Source organism: Tigriopus californicus, chromosome 1 (genome assembly GCF_007210705.1).
Source record: "Tigriopus californicus strain San Diego chromosome 1, Tcal_SD_v2.1, whole genome shotgun sequence".
Lineage (NCBI taxonomy): Eukaryota > Metazoa > Arthropoda > Copepoda > Harpacticoida > Harpacticidae > Tigriopus > Tigriopus californicus.
Genome location: NC_081440.1, coordinates 16282456 through 16305570, shown reverse-complemented (window position 1 = coordinate 16305570; position 23115 = coordinate 16282456). Strand labels below are relative to the sequence as shown.

Below are 23115 nucleotides of genomic sequence, written 5' to 3'. Positions count from 1 at the left end.
AAGAAGAGGGACTGGCAGTAATACTAAGCTTTTGAAGCGGGGCAAAGAATATTGTAAAAAGGAGAGGCCCTAAACTTGATCCCTGAGGAACACCAGACTTGACATCATGTCACTAAGTCACCTTTGAACCTTGACTATTTGCTTCCTATCATAAATGAAGCTACGTAGCCAATTGCTAACCTTGCCTCAGAATCCCAATCTCATGAAGCCTGTTCAACAAAAGGCCATGATTTATAACGTGGTCAAGCAAAACGCAGAACTAATCGGCGGTGCCTAAAAGTCATCTAGAAGCCGAACAATGAAAGTGACGACAAAATAGTTCTTGTGGCCTGGTGCATTGTCTTGTTACAGGGTTACAGGCAATAGCTGACCTTTGGGTAGGCCTCCAGCACCATGGTCATGCAGCCCATGACCTTCAGAATATCAGGCACCTTCCCATTGGCGTGAAGTAGATCGGACACGCGCTGACGTTTCACTTCCCTTCCAATTTGTTCAGAACGTTGTGCAGCGGTTCATCTGCCAGATAACTGACGGCAGATTTATATTTGTTTTCCCAAAAGCTCTCTTAAATGAAATCCTAAGCAGTTATAGGTCCGAAAAATTGATAAGTCGTTTTACTTGCGCTCTGTGTGCTTCACCTCAGTTTGTTGCATAATATTCTTATATCACGTCTCTTCACATACCGGGTGTCGAGGATAAGATTAGACACACAGTTTTTTCTTTCTAAAATCCTTGAAATCTTTCAAGGTTGCGTGAGTTTTATATCATTTTTTTTTGTCATTGTCCGCTCTTTTCATTTATGTAAACAAATTACAAAAAAGCTGAAAGCTGAAATCTATGAAAGGAAAAAGAGAAACCATTGTAGCTTTGCTGTGTGCAGGATTCACTTCTAAAGGAGTAAGTTGGAACCTTAAAGTGGCCGCCAGACGATTTACAATGTCAAAAACTGTCTTGATTGGCAAGATGACTGTAATCCCCCCTCCTAGGAATGCAAGAACACCAGCACTTAGATATCCAAGAGTGGTAGCTGGAATAAAAAGATGCATTAAGGCAGTTCCAAGCAAACCAATGTGATGCATTGGATTGGATCTCCAATCTGGTTGCCAGAGGGATTTGACTTAATGCAGATGCCAAAATTGAGGTTTTCAAGTCTACAGTGATACCCTGGATGAGATAAGTAGCACAACACCGGCCCTTTGTCTTTCAACAAGACTTTGCTCCTGCTCATTCCGCCAAAAGGACAATCTCCTACTGGGATAATGAGGTAATCTTGTTTTGGAGGCCTAAACTATGGCCCCCAAATTCTCCAGATCTTAAAACTCTGGACTATGCTGTGTGGTCCTATGTTGAGAAAGAAACTTGCAAAGAAAGACACCCTTTAACTAAAGTTCTTGGCCGCCTAATTGATCAACCATTGAAAATTCTCTCCTGCCAAAATCCGCACTTTTTGTCACTGTTTTCGGACCAGATTGGCTAAAGTCATTGCTTCAAAAGGATCATATTTCGAAAACTTAGCTTTAAATAAAAAAATGTCAAAAAATAACGTAAATTTTACGTATTCTAATCTATAACATGTTAGAATTTTAGCTCTCCAAATTACCTTTTAAGAAATTCATGATGCTTTTACGTGAAAGTGACAAATTTGTCTAATCTTATCCTCGACACCCGGTACTTTGCTTTTTCTAGAACATGATCAAAATATTGAATCGAAAATAAATCATTTCCCGCTTCATAATTGACCCATTATTCAAGCGCCAATGCTTTGCTATGCTTGATAGCATATTTTTAGTTTACCATGACGTTACCTGTTTTTGTTCATTTTTTATGAAGGGAGTTTTTCGTAACCTAGCGCACACCACCCCCTTATGTTTTGGGTGCCTGGGACACTTTTGGCAAGAAATAAAGCCTAATGATTTACTACAGCAGATTGCTCGTAGACAATTTTGTACATCTTTTTGTTTGCCTTGATTTTTGCTCTTTCATGCTTTTGCTTATGATTCGGTTAAAATTACATCCTTTTTTTGGCTTTTTTGGTCATTCTGTGGCATTTTAATGTGCATTTTAAATTTATGCTAATAGTAATTGCATACGTTGTTCATTTTTTCGTAATTATATATGAATACGCAAAGAAATAAAGGTGATGCTTACAAATATCTAGACGCCCAATATTTTTTGCATATCACATTTTATGTATGCCTAGTTCTAAGAGTTCTATTTGTTCTACCGTTCCTTTGTATATTGACGATGAAGGGACTTCGATAGCGCATGCGATAAATCATCATGCACTGTGCACTAGGCCAATCACCAAACCACCCTCTACGAACGGTTGTTTGTTCCGGGTAACTTTGATAAGCGTTCATTTCTCCCTAGTGGATGGACGGATCGTGCCCCGTACCATTCGGATGTTCCGAGTCCATGAAAACGGATTGCGCCATCAAGTCGGGGGCTGAAGAGGAACAAAAGACAAGCTGCAAGGGAACCGAGGGAACCGAGCGAACCGAGCAGGAAAACAAAAGGAGAAGAAATAAAGAAGGAAAGAAACCGGCTGTATCCGTCGTGCATGTACAAAGTACGAACATCCTCCTCGGGGCCAAACGTCAGGCGTAATCGCAGGGATGCACAATCTTCAATCCATCTTTTTAATGCCCTGACTAAGCTCACTCTGAATCACCCCACAATTCAATCGTAAAGACTATTACGTACCATATTGTAGCAAATTAGACTCTTAAAAGGTTGAAACAAGCTCTGTATGGTGATTGAAATCTAATTTTGGCTTTGAGTTGGCTCGTGTCCCTGAAAGTCCGGACCGGCTCGGACCGGCTCGGACGGCGCGAGTCTTTTGAGTCTCATCCGCTAGCTGGACTAGGTAGCCTGTATGTACCTAGTAGGAAGTACCAAGTACTGGAGTACCAAGTAGGACGTACGCCGGACGGAGGTTGACTGACTCACCCAGTCAACTCACCCGCTGGCCTGAAGAGCGGCCGACAGCCAGAAAAACCTCAAGACCGACCAAACACGGTTGATTATCAAGGGACGAACTCCAATCCCAAGAAACACGCCTATCCAACCTCCAAAAAAACGGGATCCCGAGCCAGCCAGCCAGCCAGCCAGCCAGCCAGCCAACCAGCCGGCTCGTCCGCATTCAGTCCAACCTTTGTTTGGCCTCATTGGACCTCGAGGATCGTGGGTGACAGCCCGGAGAAAACACGCCAACCTTCCGGTGAATCCGTCTGATTCCGGTGGATGATAAGAGCCACTACCACATTCACGATATCGTTACGTTATACAAAGATTGGCCCCGATGAGGAAGAACAAGATGATGATGTGAAGACGACGACAGACTCTTTGAACTCTGGCGAAGGAAGAAAGAAAAAGAGAGAGAGAGAGAACTTCGAGAAGGATCCCGCGTTTCATCATCATCATCATCATCATCATCAATCCTATCGTCTCCGTCAGTTCAGACCAGTGTCGATCCCTTTAGCGTGTATGGCTACTTGATGCTACTCCAATCCGAATTGGCATCGGCGGCAAGTGAGCCGGAGTTCCCTCCCCCAGGATTGCCCCTGGATTGCCCCTAGATTTCCTTCAGAATTGATTGAGGTAAAGCGCATTCCTAATAACGCAGTATTCCGTCGCTTGAGGTGACCCAATCCCCGAGAATGCTGAAATGATCCTAATGAACCTCGAGCAAAGCGATTGAATTCAGGAGCCAAATTAGCCTCAAAAGCCCCAATATATTACCCAATAACGCTATAGTAGATCGCGTTAGGATATGGAGATGAGATGTTTCAGGTTGACTGAACAATGAGCATTGCCAGCTTTGTACGCTTGACTTTTTTCCTTCATGGCGAATCAGTAAATAACCTGGGCCAGGCCAGACCCCCAGACATCAAGCCAATTTGACGCATAATAGGGAGTTCCTTGAGTATCGAACTTCGAGAATGCCTTTCTCTATGCATTGAGTGACCATCCACCTTCCTTCTTAGACGAAGAAGTGTGCCTGAGCATCGAGTGATCCCAATGGAGGGAGGGGTCTTTGTTCGTTCTTTGTCCCAAGAACTCTCCATTGAATCAGAAAGTTCGTGTTTCCCGGCGAAAAACGGACGAGATGTAACGATTACGTTTCCTAAACACATAGTTCCTGTATCCTACCTAGTTTATCTCCGGTCCACGGAGCACCCACTTGATCTGCGTTGTTTTTGTTTCTCTTCTTGTGACACTTTTTGAGGGAATTTCAAATTCAGAAGACAGCCTAGGCCGATCATTTGTCTCGATATGTTTTATCTTATCCTTGATTGACCTTTTCAGAGTCCGTGTCAGTGTCCGGGACGAGCTCGACCGTGTTTTTGTGTTGTGCCCTCATCAGTATCATCAGTATCATCATCCTCAGCTTCATCCGCACCATCGTCACTGTCGACTCTTAGGAAGGGTTTGGCTGGTATTTCTTGTCCCGAGAATTGTCAAGCCCTCATCAATCCCACCCATGATTTAGAATGCTGAGCTGGATGGACCGAAGAAGCTAACCGAGACTGTGGCCCCAAAGTCATAGACCCATTACATCTATGGTATACCTGTGCGTCTGGCTTTTCCTACCCACGTCCTTCAACGACGAAGAAGGATAGCCAAAGGATCGGATCTTTCTCCGTTTTTTTCTAGTCGTCTACCTCAAACCTCAACAATTTCTTTGGCCCGACACCCACGCGCCTCAAACGAACTCGATTATTATCGTCTGGAAAAAAAGACTCAGCTGTGATTGTAGACTGGGGACGGTAGTGTACAGTGTGTACCTTTGACTGACTTGCACCGTTGTCATACAAAGGCAGATCCCGAGGAGTCGGATTTCTCAGTGTCTACGACCTTCCCTGAGATACGACTGAGCCGAAGAAAGAAAGAGTTGATTGACTCGCTCATTCCACCAGACAGAGAAGTGATCTTTCTTCAGATTGATCTCGGAATCAGTCCGTCACAATATCCTGAGGCCTGCTTTGAGCCACAGGGTCGTGATCTGACTGATTCAATAACCCATTTCACATTATTGTTCATCGTTGAATGAGTGGGCGTAAAGTGATTATCAAGATGAGGAATCTCAAAAAGAGGTTTGCCAACAACGAGATGCTCTATTTGGCCATCATCCTGAGTTTGCTCCGAACGGATCCGGACTCTTTCATGAGTGGTTTGGGATCCTCATCCAATACCAGTGGAGGGGCCAATGACCTCCATGACAGTGGTGATCAACCATTTGGGGACATGTGGATCCAGACCCAAAGCCATCAAGACTCGTTTGGGTTTGGATTGGGTGGGAACGATCTCTCACCAAGACTCCATCCTAAGAACTATGAATCCATGTTGGAAAGGTTCCATTCTGAGATTCTAGACGATCTCAACAATCTTGGGCGATATGATAGGATTAGGCCGTGTTACGGCCAACCCGTCGAGATCAATGCATATGTGCTAAATGCCGACCAGGATCATCCTGATCGAAATGACGGGAATAATCCAAATCACCCGGATCCGAGATCCTCATCGCCCAATCATGGTGAATCCGATCACGACTCTGGCATATCCGACACGGAAGCGCAGATGTCGAGTCCGAGTGATTCGGAAGATTTGGAGGAAGTTTTCAATGATCCAGCAATCGAAGAAGCTACCCTCGAAAACAGGGATGATTCGGATCCCGGAGATATTTCCCGAGTGTCCCCATTGATTCTAGAACACGACGACACATTAGAGCTCGATCTGGGATTCGCTGCCAACCCCTTCGATGTTCTTGGTGCTCCTGATGTGAGCCATTCTGGCGACTTCATTCCGGATGAGGAGGATGTCGTCAACCAACTGATTCATATTAACGACCAATTGAATTACATCGACGAGAACCTCGATGAGATCAGTGATGAGTTCCTTCATTTGGACGAACAGTTGGCCGTTCATCTCCAAGAAGAGCAAGTGGTGACTGGGAGTGATGGCTCTGGTGGTGTGAGTGACAATACCGGTGTTGGTCTGGACGACGATCTTCTCCTGACGGAAGTCGATTTCGCTGCTCAGCCTTTTGATGATTGGCTGTTAGATGCGGATCGAAGTCTGGAGGAGTTTGCCCATTTGTCGGACGACGTTTTCATAGAGGCCCAAAATGAAGAGAACCCGGAACCCAAGGCAGATGACAAGGTATGCTTCATTTAGGCTTGATATAGCGAATATTGGATCAGATATTACATGAATTTAGAACTTAATAAGATTATCAGTTCAAGGTAACCGGTAAAGAATTTTTTCCTCACCTTAGCCCAATGTGCAGAAATGTGTAATGTATAAAAATAATATCTGCTCAGATTTGAGTGGCTTGCCATCGATAAGTTGTGGTCCATCTGGTAGTGATGAAGGGGACCAAGGGAGACAAAAAAAGTCTTTGCAAAAGGCTCCACCGCTATTTCCGAGACCAAATCGCCTCTAAAGCAGATTGGCAAAAATGGATTAGAGCGAAGTAATGGGACCTTGACAGTATCTTTTCTTTAATATGTCATTAATATTTCTTAATATTCCTTAATACAAAAAATAACTTTGGCCATCTCTTTCTTTATATTGAACTGGAGAGAATAGAGCAAAATGAAGATAGAACAAAATCGGAAAAGTGAACCCTGTCTCACGGAACATCGTGCATAAACCCTGTTTATTGAAGATAGGACAAAAAAGTTCAAAAACTTTGCAAAAGACACTCCCAGTACTTTGAAAGCTTATCTTCCTCCTGTAGACCCAGAATTTAATTTAACAATTAAGACACATTTCAAGGAGCTTTCTTGCCAATTGAATATACTCGTCAGTGGAAAGAAGGCGCTTGATTTGTCAATTGGGTTCGATGGTTCTTCTCGTATTTTTTATTTTTTATTTTTTTTTCAAACTTCCTTATCGCTACTAAAAATGAAATCCCCAGCAGTTGAGCATGATTTTTTTTTTATCTTCATTTTTTTAGCTTTATATTCATATAATATCTGATTCATCCACCAATTGGTGTTGGTGGATCTGGTTAGGCGGTGAATGTCGGGTTGATAGTGAATTTTGATCAAACACTGAAAAGTACTGAAAAGATCCCATTGGATCACCGCCTACATTTCCCTACGAATATTTTAGGGAAACTCATTAATTGTTTCCACTAAAATGAATGGTATTGTATTCAATATCCGTCCTACAAAATATTGTTGAAAAACAAGTAAAATCATCTGTAACGATTGAAAAGAAGTAAGTACTGACATAGAACGATTTTTATTGTTCTCCTTCAATAACCAACTAGTTTGCTCTTGGAAAAGAAGTGCTTCTTTATTTTACAAAGTTTACACAGGCATTGCACATGCTCTTAGATACGGTCTGACTCAGGTTTGGGCCGGTTTACATTGACCAAAAAAAAATACATTATTCATCCCCAGAATTGGATTGCAAGTTTCTGGATTTACAATCTCCCGTTTTGGTTGAACCCAAGCTAGCTTTGGTACATAATCAAACCTCGTCCAAAAACAGGTTGTCTGTTATGATTCTTAAGGGCTAGTAAGACTAAGCCACTCGAAGAGCCAAAGAATTTAAGCTATTGCACTTGATGAGCAAATTAAAAGACAATCCAGCATGAGGAGTCAGAGAATGATATGAAACGTTAAAATTGTATCATTCGTATTTGGGCAGTCTTTCAAAGCAACAAGCCAAGCTTTATTTCTATGTCTCTTAAACAAAACCCAATTAGTGTATGTCAACATCAAATGCGGTTGATCAATTAGCCCCTCCCCCCTCAAGTCTTCTGGTCCACCCGTCCATCCATCCACTCATTGTCATTTCAACCCATTGAGGTTTGGGCCCCGTCGTCCAATGTCTTGTCGAGACGGCGGATACTTCTCCACAGTTTGTAAGTTTGTATGTTCCCAAGGTTGCAAAAGGAGGCATTCACAAAGTCCAGACGGGGCCGTCCCTTTGGGATGAAAATGGATCAATAAGTACTAGTTAACAGGTCCATCATCCATATTGCTCAGTCATTCATGTCAGGTGTATTGGTGGTCGTTTGGGTTGGGCATTTTATCCACCATCACGATCCACATCTATGAAATGGTCAAAACATGAGTGGTTGCAGGACCAGCCAGTCAGACAACCAACCAACCAACCAACCAACCAACCAACTAACCAACCGTTCGTCCGTCCATCCATCCATCCATCCATGATAAGCTCACGACTCTTGTTTCGGCCAGGGTTGATACGATGCCATTATTCTCTACCCATTTCTCCTAGTTGAATCGTCGTCGTTTCAATGACTTTAATGGAATGTTGATGTCCATTCATTCACTCGGCTCGGGTCAAATGGACAAATTTTGGTTTGTTTCGATCAATGTGTTGTCGTTTCTGGCCAGACAGGAGAGCTCTCGACCAAAAGTGATCTCGCTCACTTTGCCAAAAAGTTAGATTAGCTACTATACGAAACTTGCGTCAAAGGAGAAATCTCGCATTAATGGTATGTAGCTGTTACGTGGACCAGTGAAGGAATCTGATTTGATATCGTTTTTTCACTTGAAGGGGGTTACTCCCAATTTTGTTTTTGAGTTCTAATATGTCAGCCTTGTTAAAATGTCTGCAATGTTGTCCTCAGTCTCTCAATGGCACCATGGGGACGACTGCATTTCTGGATGTAAAGTGTCCACCTAGAATGGTTGTTTTGCGGCTTGCTAATTAGATCAGAGAGAATATCAAACGTAAACTCCTGTTTAAGAAACTCAAACGTAGAGTCAACAAGGTACGTACGAGTGTACGTATGTTTTTACTTGCAATAATTTCTGTTTGCAAAGAAATCCCTACGACCCGGAAATATTGAAGAAAAATGTTTTTGTTGAAGTTGGCTTGAGCATGGCCAAGACATGCAAACGTCATACGATTTGAAGCTAGTAAGTCAAATGCTGATTAGTATCCACATGTTGTGTGTGACAAATGGGGTCTTTGATTCATTGCTATGTTGCTGCTGATTTAAGGCCTTCAGGTCCATTGTTGCAGAAGACTCTCTTTCTTATAAATTTGCAAATCGTCATTAGGAGTCGCCGTTCATTATACAGGGTTGTCCAGATATTTTGGCACGATTCTGGAAACGTGATACAATCGCATTGTTTCTTTGCTGAAAATGCTTATCTTAGCCCCTTAGATTCGGCACTGCATCAATGTGCCAGGAAACAGTTGTGAAATCATGCATATTGGTTCTTAAAACATGAAACGACACAAGAAACTTTGTGTCTGGCTTGCACCAAGGATACAAGTATCTAGTATCTTGCTCTTGATTGTGAGGCCACCTTTCAATTCAAATCTTAACCCAATTTGCGCCTCAAATTGTGCCATTCTGAAGAGAAAAGATGCGAGGTTAAAAATCCCACTTATGCTGTTTTTTTAATGACGTTCAAGGCCACCAAGCTGCATACGAACAGGCGCGGCAATTCAATATCTTGAGTAAGAAATGTTTATGGCTGTCGTTGGGGAATAAGGTCGAAACGTGGAAAAGGATAAATATTGCGTTTAGTATCCGAAGACACATGTAAAACGAACGCCATTGTCAAAAATTTTGTTTCCTGTCCGTTTTTCGCCGTTCTTGCTGGCCGTTCTTGCCCCAAAATATGTGGACAACCCTGTGCGATCAATATACCTATAATTTACCTCAAACTTGATGCATTCCCCATCGCGACCCTCCAAATGCGAGGTGCAGCATATGAATCGAATAGTTGTCCACGGATCTGTCCACGGATCACGCATTCATGATGACTGGGGAGAAATCAAGCTTGGTTATATTTCAATGAAACAGTTTGATTGGGTCAATTGTTTTTTGTAATGCATAGAATTCCTCCAAGGTAGGAAGATCCCGTCGAAATATTTGTCTGAGAGTGCAATTTTTAGCCCAGGCGCAAGCCCCCGCGTCTCTTCTGGGAAATTGGACGTGATTCCCAATTTTACATTCGTCCTATTAGTGATTGGGATTTGGATCACACATGTTTTAAACATCTTAAAGATTCGTTTCTATTAGAGCTCTCGGTAGTCCCTTTGGTTAGCCATTCAATTTTCGCTGCTTTAGACAAAAGTTTGAACATTGAATGACGTCCATTGCCCGACGTGAATGAAATGTCCGAAAGCTCGAATTGATGATAATCTTGAAGCGAACCCAATATCGAAAGAGCGCGCTCCATTCCGTGTTGCATCTATGCAATCATCATAATCGTTAGGAAAGTCATAAAGAGATGCCGTTTTTTTGAAGGGGGCTCTTTGCACCCACCCATCGGTCTGCCCGCCTGCTTGTCAAGCATTGGTTTCCAGAGCGTCTTAGGGCATTGCATCCTTTGAGTTCATTTCGACTGGGGATGAAAACGAAAATAGCATCTCTGATGATAGGCTTCTTGGGCTTAATTGCACCCTCTTCTACATTCGGAGACCTCTCTCTCTCTCTCCACCTTAAACCATGTTCGTGCGTTGTTGTTGGAGTTGAAGAGGAGCAGATGTGACACTAATTTGGAATTCGTTTTTGCATGGCCAGACCATAAACTGACTGTTCTAAAGATTGTTCTCTGAGACTTGCTTTGATGCTAATCCCATGGAAAAGATGTTTTTAACTGACAAAAGAAGATATGGCTAAGGACTCAACATGACTTGGGGTTAAGGAAACGAGCAAATTACATTCGAAAAGACCCCAAAATAGTGTTTGTTTTTGTTTTTTGCTTTCGTAAATTTATCTGCCATTTTTCATTTTATTTACCACTTTTGAGTGCAAAAATAATCAATGCTTAAGCTAGTCCATACGTTTGGGAAATTTGAACTAGTTGAACGCCTGAGTTCTATTTTAATAAAGAACCGTGATCCAAACTTTTTTGATGTACTGCCTTTTGATCTTAGACGACACTATTTAACCGTTGACCCAAATACCTAACCAACCTTAGGTTCAGGGTCTTTCTAAGAGTGCAAATGCCAACTCTTTGGTACACCCAAGTATTTTATTGTTCATGATTCTCTTACATAAAGTCGGATTTTATTTCATTTTTACCGAGAATAACATTCTTTGTATCGGTTGCAAATCCATAAAAGATAGATCACATTCATCAGTCCCACTGCATTTACTTTTTTATCATATAAAAAAGCTTGGGAACCCCCTGATTAGGCCATCATATGATACGTAAATGCTGTTGACAAGCTGCTTTTTGGCTGATTGTTGAGTTGATGCTTGCAAGGAATATATGAACTATGGCGAGTGCGCCATAGAATGAGAGCCAGAGTAGACATTCAATGACAACCAAACATAGATGATTCGAGTATGGCAACCATCAGATTTGATCCCCCGGCAAACTTCTTCATCTAAACCAGCAACAAAATATGCTTCACTCTGCTATTCAAAGTTATATGCATTGCCTTGCAGCAATTGTATCAAGAGAATATTTGCTAGGCAAGAAGCTTTGAGATTCTAGTGAAATCTCTTTGACCAAATAGAAACTACCAGTCTTGGAAATCTATTACGCCTGAGTTCAACTTTGAGTTGTTACTTTTTCAATTTTCATCAATTCTCGGTTTTTTAAACCCTTTTTTTGGTTGTATTTGCCAGAAATTCTCACTCCTATTCATGTCCAAGACGCCTTCAGTGTTCCTCTCTGAGTTGGTCTGGCGGGCCTAGTTATTTTCATATTTGAAAAGCGGTTATATTTATGCACAAGGAGGTAAAGTAATGTAGATGAGCCCAGTGAATGGAAGCGACAATTAAGTCGGTTGTTTCAAATTGCTAGGTTAGGAGGAAACATCTAAATCCGATTCGTGCGTGGAGCTTCTTCTCCAATTGTTCAACTTGAGCTGTGGACTCAGACTCCTAAAGGCGCACAGCGTCATCTCGAAAAAAAATATGAATGTCCTCGTTGTGCCATTTGCTGTTGTTCTTTGTTCGTGAGCCCTCGTTGTTGAACTTGAGACACTGAAGACAGCTTTTATGTGGATTTAGCGTAATTTCGATTCGAAATTGCATTGCTTTTGCGGGCAAACAAAGACACGCGAGGTGGTGGTCCCATTCTCGTGATTTTATTCCCCCTTCCCTCTCCACTTCCCTTTGCCTCTTGCTGTTGTTGTTACCTTCGCCCGTTTCACCATAACTTCTTGCCTGTAGTACTGTCCGACTCTCCGACACCGTGACTCTACCTACTATTGTACGAGTACATGTATAAATGTAGTTTCGCTCGAGCCTCAGAGATGGCGCCAGAGCCATCTGGCCTGATGGAACTTGAGTCCAATCCCGTCTAAAGATCATAATCACAAGTATCATGATTAGAGACACGGTCACAAGACCGTGTTGTGTGTGTGTGTGTGTGTCTTTGATTCTAGTCTTTGGCCGGATGGATTTTGAGAGCGTAATCCGTCGTTGGGCGTTGAGAAAAGCTTAGGTACTGTTCTGCACGTATGAAGTGGAGGGATTCTTTTTTTTTGCAACGCTGTTCTTGTCTGCCGACTCCTTCAGCATTCGTGCAATTTATGTCATGCAATCCCGAGGCACAACCTGAGCTCAATTCCAAGGCAATAATTAGCTTTTAAACTTTTGCCATTAAACATTGCTCTTTTCGTCGAATTGGGGAGACTGTGGCCGGTTGGTTCCATTGGGTTCAATTCTTCGTTTCATCATCGCCCTTGGGGTCTTTAGTTCTCTTCTTTGATATCTCGCCATTTCTTGTTGTTGCATTCTATTCGTGACTGGCCATGGCTTCTTCCATCCAGAGAGCTTCCAACGGGCATCTGGCTGGCCGGCAACAAGCTGTCGAAGAAGACCATTCCTGTTTTTGGAAATGACATTAAAGACGATTTTTTTTTTTGCCTCAAATTTTGCTGACTCCTGTCGGTTATGGATAGTTATATTGGAAAGCCACCTGAGCCTTCTCGGCTCAATTCTTGGCGCCTTTTTGTACCCCATTTACTGCCACTGGTTCCCAAAGGAATATGTCTTAGGCAGCCGGTCGTTTAATTAAAGATGCAGACCATGATGCAGAGGATTGAAGATTCCAAAGGAAAAGAGTGCATCTTGCTCCTTTTTTGGCCATGAATTGGCGGAAAAATATCCCCCCAAATATTCATGACATGGTTCCATTTTGGATCGAGTCTTTTCGCTTTTTTACGTTCATAAAGCCTTAACACCCTCACATTGCGAGAGCAGAGCTAAGTCATACTCCTCCTGCCCCTTCCATGCTTCCATCCTTCCATGTGGTTGGTACCCATGTTTAGGAGCTTTTAGGAAGGTCTCCTTGAGAGTCCATCACGTTGCATGTTCAAATCATAGTTCTGTAGGCCAATCCAGATTGCATATTACATATTAAAAGTGGGATGGAGATCAAATTCTGCCTCCACTCACTCTTTGGCTTGGCCGGCAACCCCGTTCGTTCGTTCGTTTGTTCGGTTGGTCGTTCGCTCGTTGGCTGGCTTTGTTGCTGTGAAAATGCATTTTATTCAGACTCATGAGGAATGAAGAAAAAAGTCTTGACAGATTCTCCTCTCACAAGAAATTGAAAAAAAGGTCTGAAAATGCAACAGAGCTCTTGCTATCATGATCCATCCAGCATGATGCATGCATGGGCGCCTTTAGCTCGAACTCAGCCAAAAATTATGGTATAATGTACTAGTAACGCGTGGTGACTAGGGCAAGACTCGTTGGTTGGTTACGGCCTCAAACTCGATCGTTCGTTCCTCGTTCCTCGTTCCTTCGCTCGTTTGTTCATGATACGGCATGCATGAGGCAGCATCAACGAGTATGCAGCCAGCCAAAGCAGGTTTGCGGGAAGGAAAAGGGAGGTTTTTGAAAGCCCGCAATTATGTCAACCCCAGTTGGATCAAGGCGGGCTTTTTCTTTTCTTGAAATCTTGGCAGGACGGGTAGTTAGTCCCTCATTCTCATGGTGATTATCCATCTTTGAATTTGCCCCCAATTTATCACACCACTTTGAGTTCTCACTACTACTACTACTACTGATACTACTACTACTACTACTACTACTACTACTACTACTACTACTACTACTACTACTACTACTACTACTACTACTACTACTACTACTACTACTACTACTACTACTACTGATCTTGCCAACCCGTGCACCTAACCTCTAAAGAGGGGGTTTGTAATTAAATAACATAATGCTGATAGGTGTATCGTGACCAAGTGGGTCATATTGGGTGGCCCCACCCAAACAACCCTTGCCAGACTTCCATTATCGAGATTTGGGCCGACCGTCTGCCTGCTCTGGCATGCCTTTGTAACCTGCTACGATATACGTTTGTAGGAGCCAGCCAGTCAGCCGGTAGGCCACTCTCGGATCAGATGGAGTGTCCGAAAGAAATCTGCTCCTTCGGGTCTGACATTTGATATGTCGGTTCACTTTAAGTATTTGCATTGGCTGAATTCCTCGTCTCGAACCCCACTTGATCATGGGCCAAGTTATGTTTTTTCCCCGCATAAATAGAACACTCGCACATTACCCACGGGCCAGTATTAGGGTATTGTTGTTCATGGCACTTCGGATTCCAAGGTCCATAAGGTCAATAATAATCATGCCATTTTCAAGGCTAGAAATGGACGTGATTTTATCAAGTGCAATGGTCTATTTTATCGGTGTGCACGTACTCAAACTCGATAAAATGTATAGCTTCCTCTATGTGACATCTCCTGTTTGGATTAAGCCATATTGATTCATTGATTCATCTCATGGCAATTGATTGCGTTAAAAATAGTATGAGATAATATTGGACAGTTGAACAATGTTGCATTCTATACTCTTGCTTTTCCCGCCTCTCGAGGGCATTGATTTGAAGGCAATAAGCTTTTCGTAACAGAAGGAGCTCTCTAACTTGCTCGCTCGAAGAAAAGTTGAATTGTGTCAGACCCCAAAACGTGAAATGTTGTTGCCCTATGTTTTAATTGATGCCAATGTCCTACACATTACACAAGTTAGTTTTTGCCAGTTCGAGAACCATCATCAACTTTGTGTCGCTATCCTGAGAGTTGCCTAGCTCAAATTTTGAGGCATGGATGGATTTTTCTCTTGGTGGTTTTTGATGCGCGGAACAGACAGTACGAGTTTCTTAGTTGATGTGTACGTATGAGCAATAGACTTTGAGAAGGTGTAAGACAAATGATGACCCGTCTAGAACCATGGAACTTGCAGAAGTAATCTTCGCAAAAAAGTGAGCGCGAAAGCCGAGTTGACAATGTCTATCTACTTCGTCTACAGCGGCACATATTTTCTTTGGTCCACGTCCCATATGCCACAGGTGAAGTTTGAAGGGTCTTACAACGATAGACGGTTTCAAAAATACCAGCTTTCCCATAAAGTCTCACTTTTGGTTCGATCCCTTTGTCTCTGCTCATACAAAAGATGTTGATTCGAGCAATTAGAACCTCGTTGTTATTTGGTAAATTGCAAGTTCATAAATATTGAAGTGTGTTGACAGACGTCAAGGAAAGAATCTTAACGAGCAGGTAGACATCAAACATGGGTTTAACACTAAATTGCCTAACCTTTCTCATATTATGAAAATGATTGATTTGCCTGTTGTAGATTTCTGTTTACCGTTCAGGTGAAACTGAAAATCAGTTGTTAATGGTGGAAAAACACTTATCAGCTGGGCTTGTTTTTCTCGACATCAATGTTATAAATGGAATTGACACCATATTTCTTGGAATAAAACATCATTTTTGTGATTGCTTTGCTCTTTGGGAGAAGAAAATTATATCTAGTTTGACAATGCTTTGAAAATGAAAGATATGTAGTATGTATTTTATATGGTGGCATTTTGGGGCAAATTCTAGTAATCATTATTTGGCCGTTGCAGGGCTGTAAATGTATAACATATTTTTTTTCTACAAAAAATATCATTAGAATGTTTCTGAAGTAGCTAAATATGTTTTAGGTAATTTCCCTATTAGATATTATACTCTTTTTGAAATAAGTTTTATTCAGATACATCACCAACCAAACTTATGAATATTTTGGATTCTCCAGTTATAACATTCAGCGTGACCAAGCCTAAGCAATTGTCACTTTGCTACTACCTTAAAGAACATAAGAATACCTATGTCTAGGGCAACTCCTTTTTTGTTTTGGTGCTTATATTCAAAGGGGAAAAGCCATCTCATTGCCCACCTTCATGTTGAAACTTGCGCGCGGGAGCTCTGGCAAATCACTTGTGCTTGGCTTGACTGATGAAGCTTTTAGTTACAGAGATAGCCATTGAAGAAACTAATGAAAGACGATCCCCTACATGTCACTTATCAGTCATTCCAGCCTTGGGCCAAAAAAGTGCGTCTTTTCATGGCTTTAGTGGCTTCGTTGATATCAAAAGTTGAAGGTTTGTGTTTCCCTTGAATTAGAGACAATAGCAATGGCAGTAGCAGTAGGTATGTTATTCTTTGGGCAACAGTTTGGGTCAAGTAGATGTTTTAAAAGAGAAGAATACCTGTGCTGTCAAGGCTGGTACTACCGTAAGGTAGGGAAGAGATCAGGCATGTCCTGAAGTCACGGAGCAATTGACCAACTCGCGTGCGAGTTGAAAGTGCTGTTTGTACAATACATTGGTAATTGAAGGGCAGTCTTTGGTGAGTGCTTTTTGTGTTGTCACAGGAGAAAGATAATTGAAGTGTGGCGGAAGACCAAGTTTGGATCAAACTTGTAGAGATTTTTAAGATCTGCTCTTATTACTCGCCTAATGCTAATCATAATACAAAATCTGCTGGTGCAGCTACATTGACTAACTCCTGAAATGGCCCGCGTGGTGTGAACCAGACTCTTTTTATCTTGTCCAAGTTCTTTGATGTCCCATTCATTTGATGCCAGCATATTTTATGGCTTCAATTGAACGTTTCAATCCTTGTCAAACTCAAAGTAGTCCTTCAGGTAGGATCATCCAGTACCTCAAGTGAGCAGGCGCAAAAGAAGTGCACAACCTCTTCTTCGCCATTAGCCACGTCCACGCACTCACTCACGTACTCACTCAAGTACTCACTTGTGTCCACGCACTGGTGTAAAAAAAAAGAGATGGAGAGAGACAGTTTGTGCCAAAACTTCTTTTTTTTTTGTCTAGTCTCTTTCCTCGATGGGTGGGTTGTTGGATTGGTTGGTTAGTTGGTATAAGGGGAGGGCTTTTTGCAAACCTGTGATGGTAATTGTGCCATTCATTTCAAAGAAAATGCAAACACTCATTGCCTACGTGGATTGATGGCTGGTATGGGGGGTATGGGATGGCCTGGCGATGAAGCCATTCGGTGGAAGAGATGGATGGATCAAACTCGTTTCGTCTATGCCTAGGAGACAAATTATGATTTACCCAATCAAAACCATGTGGGAAGTCCCAATTGACTTAGAATGGCCCAAGCAATGGGTGTAATGAACCTGTTTCCTCACATTGACCCTGGTTGCCGGGTTTTTTTTTTGACCAAATTGTAGGTGCACCATTTCGACTGGAGGAAGGATAGATTTTGCACTCACATGATGATGATGATAATGATGATGATTATTTGTCTAACGGGGAGTCCAAAAGGATTGTACCTTTAGCTGACAAGCTTTTGTCTGCCGTCGAGTTATCCAACGAAAATACATTATGTATATGGTAGTGAAGAAGGCTAACATGGCAGCCCGGTTTGACTACTTCGTGCATATAAAGGGACTTTGAAAAGACATATCCGAGATGACTAGCGAACATTTGTGAAATTAATGCACCAATAAAAGCCAAAGCAGCAGAAAAAGCCTCACACTCACGCACTCACTCACTCGCTCGCCCTATCTACGTACGTTTCCTTTGGTTATGGTGATGATGACGATCACCATGATTACCACCTCCTCCTCCTCCTCCACCAACACTCCCACCTCCTCTGGCAACGCCATACTCGTGGGCCATCCTGGGGATGATGGCGTTGGTTTTGTTGTTGCTGTTATGATGGTGGTGGTGCAACCAATGGTTGGGGGACGGATCAGAAGCTCTCCAAAGTCCAGAGGGACCAGTTGGATCCCCTCCCTTCTTCTCCTTCTTCATTGGCGCGATCTCGCTTGCATTCGGTGGGATTTTTTTTGTTCTTCTGCTTGATGCCCTGAAGAGATGATAGCTAATCCACGTAGTGCATCATATGGGGCGAGATAGACGGAGGCAGGCGGCCATGCCGTGGCCGGTGGTGTTCTTGTCCATGTTTTGAAATTTGATGGCCAACGAGGTGAAGAGTAGAACTACACACGGGACGGATAAACGGTACGGGCGAACGGATAAATAAATGGATGGATGAACGGATGGATGGATGGCAGGGAGGAGAGGAGAAGAGAAGGAGAGAAGGAAGGTCGAGGGAGTGTGAAGAGACTTGGTAAAAAAGAACCCACGGTCGTAAACGAGAGATTCCATCCATGCCATGGGGCTTTGTGTGGGATAATATTTTCTCGATCTTGGTCGGGTGGCGAGGTTGTTAAAGTGTCGTTAGCTCTGCCCAAATCGAACAAACTGCATCGCGTTTTTCACCAGAACTCATGGGGTCGAGAATTGACTGTGCCTAAAATGCCTAGGCTAGTGGTTTGAGAAAGGCCCATCGTTCTAGCTGTTAATCGTGTTCATAGCACTAAGAATAAATTAGTAGAGACCAATGTGGTCTCCAGACTTCGAAGTCAATTGCGAAATGATAAGTACAACGGCCAGACACTAATGGCCTTAATAACAATGAACCACAAATCAAGGAATCATTCGTCACGGATTTGGTGTACTTTCTCCCTAATAAAATGTTGATTTCAACGGAACTCTCGAACTTTGTTGATAATAATTCTTACTTCTTGTAAAGTGAGTAGTTTAAGATTAATCTTAATCAATTTGATTGCTATGTTGACCCACGATTAATTTAGACGGCGTTGTTTCAATTCCACTATGGAGCAAACAAGAGATGATAAAAAATTGTGCTAATCAATATCACCTCGAAAAACATTGTTTCTTTATCGATAGAAAAGCCCAGATTGTGGTAAATCAGAATCCACTTCAGGAAAGTGAATGCCTGCACATTTTTTTGCAGTCTCAAAAACACGGCCAAGTCCATAAAGCCAGGTTTTCCAGCTTTTACTTAAGGTTTGGTTATTTAAAGCCTTTAAAAATGCACCCTGCATATGACTTAACCGAGAGTCCAGTTTTCGTGTTGACTTTAAAATGGACGAGCCGATTTGACATTTGGAGCTGGTGATCACCTTTGTGATGCACTTTTTCGTCTCTTTGCAATCCTTACAACTTCAACGATAAGTCGTCTGGTGAAGAAACTGATTGCAAAAATAAGTCCAATGTTATGTGGATAGATTGAAAATCCTGCCCAGCCTTCACGCCAAACTTAGCATTGCTCTGCTTCACGCTGTCGGCGTCAATTTCGTTGGAAAACCTGATGTTTTGCAGTTTTGCTTAAAACTTGGAGAGGTTCTTCAATTGGTTGAGAAAATGATCGAAAACATCTACCGATTCCATTTTGTGTTAGGCATTCGATGGAAAATTAATATAGTACTTTACTGAGACCCTTGGTCATGCCAGTTTGTAAAAATGATATCTTCAAGTGTAAACGTAGATATCGCATAGATAGCTTAAAACAAGATTGAAAGAATGAATGGTCAGTAGGATAAAATGGTTGACTAGAGTTGGTTCAATGCACATGAAAAAAGTGAAAAGGGGACTGAATGACAAATAGTACATTAACAGGAGGGAAGTGGTAAATGATGAAAATCTTGCTTATTGCTGTAGAGTAGAGAAAATTAGCAAGCTACTTCTTGGCATTCCTCACAGACTTGACCAAAGTTGGCTGAACATGATTTGTTGTAAAAGGTAAAAGGGTTATAGCTCAATTCCCCAAGTGTGCCTACCCGATACAAGTAATCGGTACTTTGTCTCAGTCTCAACCATATTGTCAGTGTAATTAATGACGACTGTTTGGAATCCATTTAGACAGTTATTTTTGCTGGCTTGGTTCGTGGTAAATTCGTTTGGGCAAACAAATAAGCAAATAAACCTGTTGTTGGAAGAGGCACCCTTTTATCGGGCATACATGGTGGTGACAATACCCGTAAGTTTCGTACATCCATTCTTCTTCGTTTGACCGCGAAACCACTCTTCGCATTTGTTTTGATTCTGGCTAGGGCTGGTCGAGTCAAGCACCCAAAGGAAAAAAAGCCGAGCAAAAAACAGATACCGAGAGTATGTTGAGAGTATTTGTTTGATCTTGATTGCCTTATGATTACTTAGAACTGACCGTTTTAGAATCCTAATGCAGGTTAAAGCGCTATATGGACAAGGTGAGGATAAGGATAGTCTTTGGAATAGCACCATAACTCACAGGAAAGCTCAAACTGATCGCTGAAAAGATGCTGTTCCCATTTATCATTCACATAGATGCCTCGCAATGTGTAGTCATTGACGCCTTTGCAAGTGCGAAACTGCGAATATTACTCTTTAGAATTGTGTTTGCTTCGGATGTCAAGTTGATCAATACGTCACTATGTTAAGAATCTGTGTCTCTCTAAGTGTGCTGGCTGTGCTCTTACATTGCAAACAAAGGTCGCTCACCATCTTCTATCAAGTCTGACCAAATCCCTTAATCGTTCCGAATTGAGCTGATGTTGTTTTGTTGTTGTAGCTGCTAATATTACTGCTGCTGCTGTTAGTGCCGCTGTTGTCGTTGCTGTTGTTGTTGTTGTTGTCGTCGTCATTGTCGTCGAAATGTTGGTCAAGTCACAGGTCATGTTGCTGTATATTCACACTAGGCATGTCTAGAATTACCTACTCCGACCAAAGCTTCACGCGCCCGACCCACAAATTATAAAATAATTTCTAAGCTTAGATAGTTCTATTTGTTTTCAGGTACATCGATTAAGTCCTGGCCCTTCAAAAGTGTTCATCATAACACCGAGGCTGTTGAGCTTTTAAGTAAACAAGTATACGAGTATTATACTCTCGTACATCAGATTCATCCATCCTTATACAAATGATCCGTTTGTAAATGATCATTTTTAAGTTGCCGTGAAATGTTTCGTTTCAAATAGCTTGAGACTACCAATCCACGAGGTACTAGGAAAGGAGCTCGCTGTCTAGACAGTCGACTATGTGGTGGTTGAAATGGAATCTAATGTCTTCCTTCATTACCTGACCAAGATTGATTTCTTGGACGGGATCAAGTCAGACCTGCAAAATTGTCCATTAGTGAGTGCCCCATTCATTATTTGGAGTCAAGACTAACTCACCCTAGCAAGACGAGAGGCCATCGGGTTTCTTGGGTGGCAATCTTGAATGGCATAGAAGCAGCAGCAGGAGCAGCAACAGAGGAAGAAAAAAGTGCACAGCATATCTGGAATTCATATCTTCAATTGACAGTGAAGCCCGTGGCTGCCATCAGGCAGGCAAACAAACCCTTCTTCATTATTGTCCGAGTCCATTGCTAGATAATGGACTCGAAATAGTTCTTTTTTTTTCTTTCCATTTTTGGTAATGCAAAAATATCAGTAGTCTCAACGGAGCGGATTCGCCGATCTACATTTCCGTTTCTCTGCCTAGAAACAAATCTTGCCTCGGATTAGTTCCGCTCTACGTACGCCGATCCAATGTTAGTGAGGTGAGTGTGTGAAATTCTTTGTCCACACCACGATGTTAACCCTTGCGTAAATGTCGGAGAGGAGCGGAGAGCCTTGGCAATTCTATCTTCTTCCCATCTCGCCCATCTCGCCCGTCTCTCTCGTGTACAGTATCCTTTGTGCAGCAGGCGAAATTGCGTAGTTACGCACAGGGCTTCCCGTCCTTAGTCCTTAGTGGGTCGATCTCGTTGTCTCTCTCCCCGCACTCGCTCTTTCTTTCATTCTCTCTTGCTGTATGTCCCCTACTCCGCTCCTCTTATCCATATAGATTCGCCCAGAGAACATTTGGCCTGGCTTTTGAGGTCAGAGCGTCGAATGCACGTGGCAAGGTGTAAAGACCAGGGATGAGAAATCATTAAAAGCCATTTTTGACCATCTAGCAGAAATTGGTGGAAGAAAGTGGCAGAAATCCCTTCAAAGTCGAATTTTGCCCTCGCTGGCAAAGACCCACCAGCTCGCACATCTTCGTAGTTCTTCTGATTTTCTCTGCCAGCCGTTCTCTACTCTTATTACTATTTTGGGAACCCTCGAGGGTCCAGATCCGGCCCTTTTCCAAGATACTCTTCGATCACCTTGATAAACGGTGATATTTTTCTATATCAGAAGTCTATGGGGAGCAACTGTTTAGCTTAATATAATCGGACCGGATCGTTTGCCATGCTTGTGGTGATGATATCCCTTGTGCCTGTTGCCAAGTGCGAACGGAGCTCTGAGGTGCGAGCCTGGCGTAACTCTGATGTTAACTTACGAGGGTTTGAAATCCGATTAAAGTGTTGGCTGAATTGATAAAAAAAAACCGTACGTATTCATTCACTTCCCCCAACGATTGTGCAGACATGAGTGTGATTCAGCGAGAGGGCCGGGCTTGCAACAACCCAATTCGGTGCAGGAGTACATTGCGAACCCTTGATGAACTCCCAATAAGTGCCAACCGAATGGAAATCAAAGTCAAACGGTTGATCTGGTTTTCTGTTTTGAGGGAGAGATTTTGATGAAAGAAGGATGCCATCAGGCAAGAGAAGAAGTGCATTTAATATGTGCCAAACTGGTGGACCACTCTTTCTATGGAGTAGAAGAGAAGGAAGTCATCACTTTCCACCTTCGCTTAGCAATGAACGGATTTGAATTCCCATTCGAGCTTGCTTTCCCGTTCACAAGTTGGCGTGCCTTTCGGATAAAGAAAACATGGCCTGCTCAGATTGAGCCTGAGCTGAGCTGAGCAGAGTTCATAAAACAGCTTTCGCAAATATGATTTGATTTGATTGATTTATCGCGAGCAAAATGTGATCAAGCTAATCGTCGAGTTCCTAGAAAAGGAAAACCCTTCGCTCTAAAGCAGCTAATGCCTTGTGCCTGGCGTTAATCTCCAACCTAATATTCCTAGTTTCGAACGAGCATAATTTGCATTTATAGCCTATCTTCTAAGCCCAATGCAGTGATGTAGGGTCGCCAATGAAGTTTCGTCCACTGCCCATTATTTCTTCCCCCCC

At 42.5% G+C, this 23115-nt stretch overlaps 1 protein-coding gene across 1 annotated transcript in view; it reads left to right on the top strand.

The window, feature by feature from the left end:
• Positions 1-2948: 2948 nt before the first annotated feature.
• LOC131889570 (uncharacterized) overlaps positions 2949-23115 on the top strand; it is a gene marked incomplete in the record, with an annotated part of 67810 nt that continues 47643 nt past the window's right edge. Inside the window, 2 exon segments of the mRNA XM_059238704.1 lie at positions 2949-3600; positions 4309-6132. Of these exon segments, the coding sequence (XP_059094687.1) occupies positions 5050-6132 (1083 nt within the window).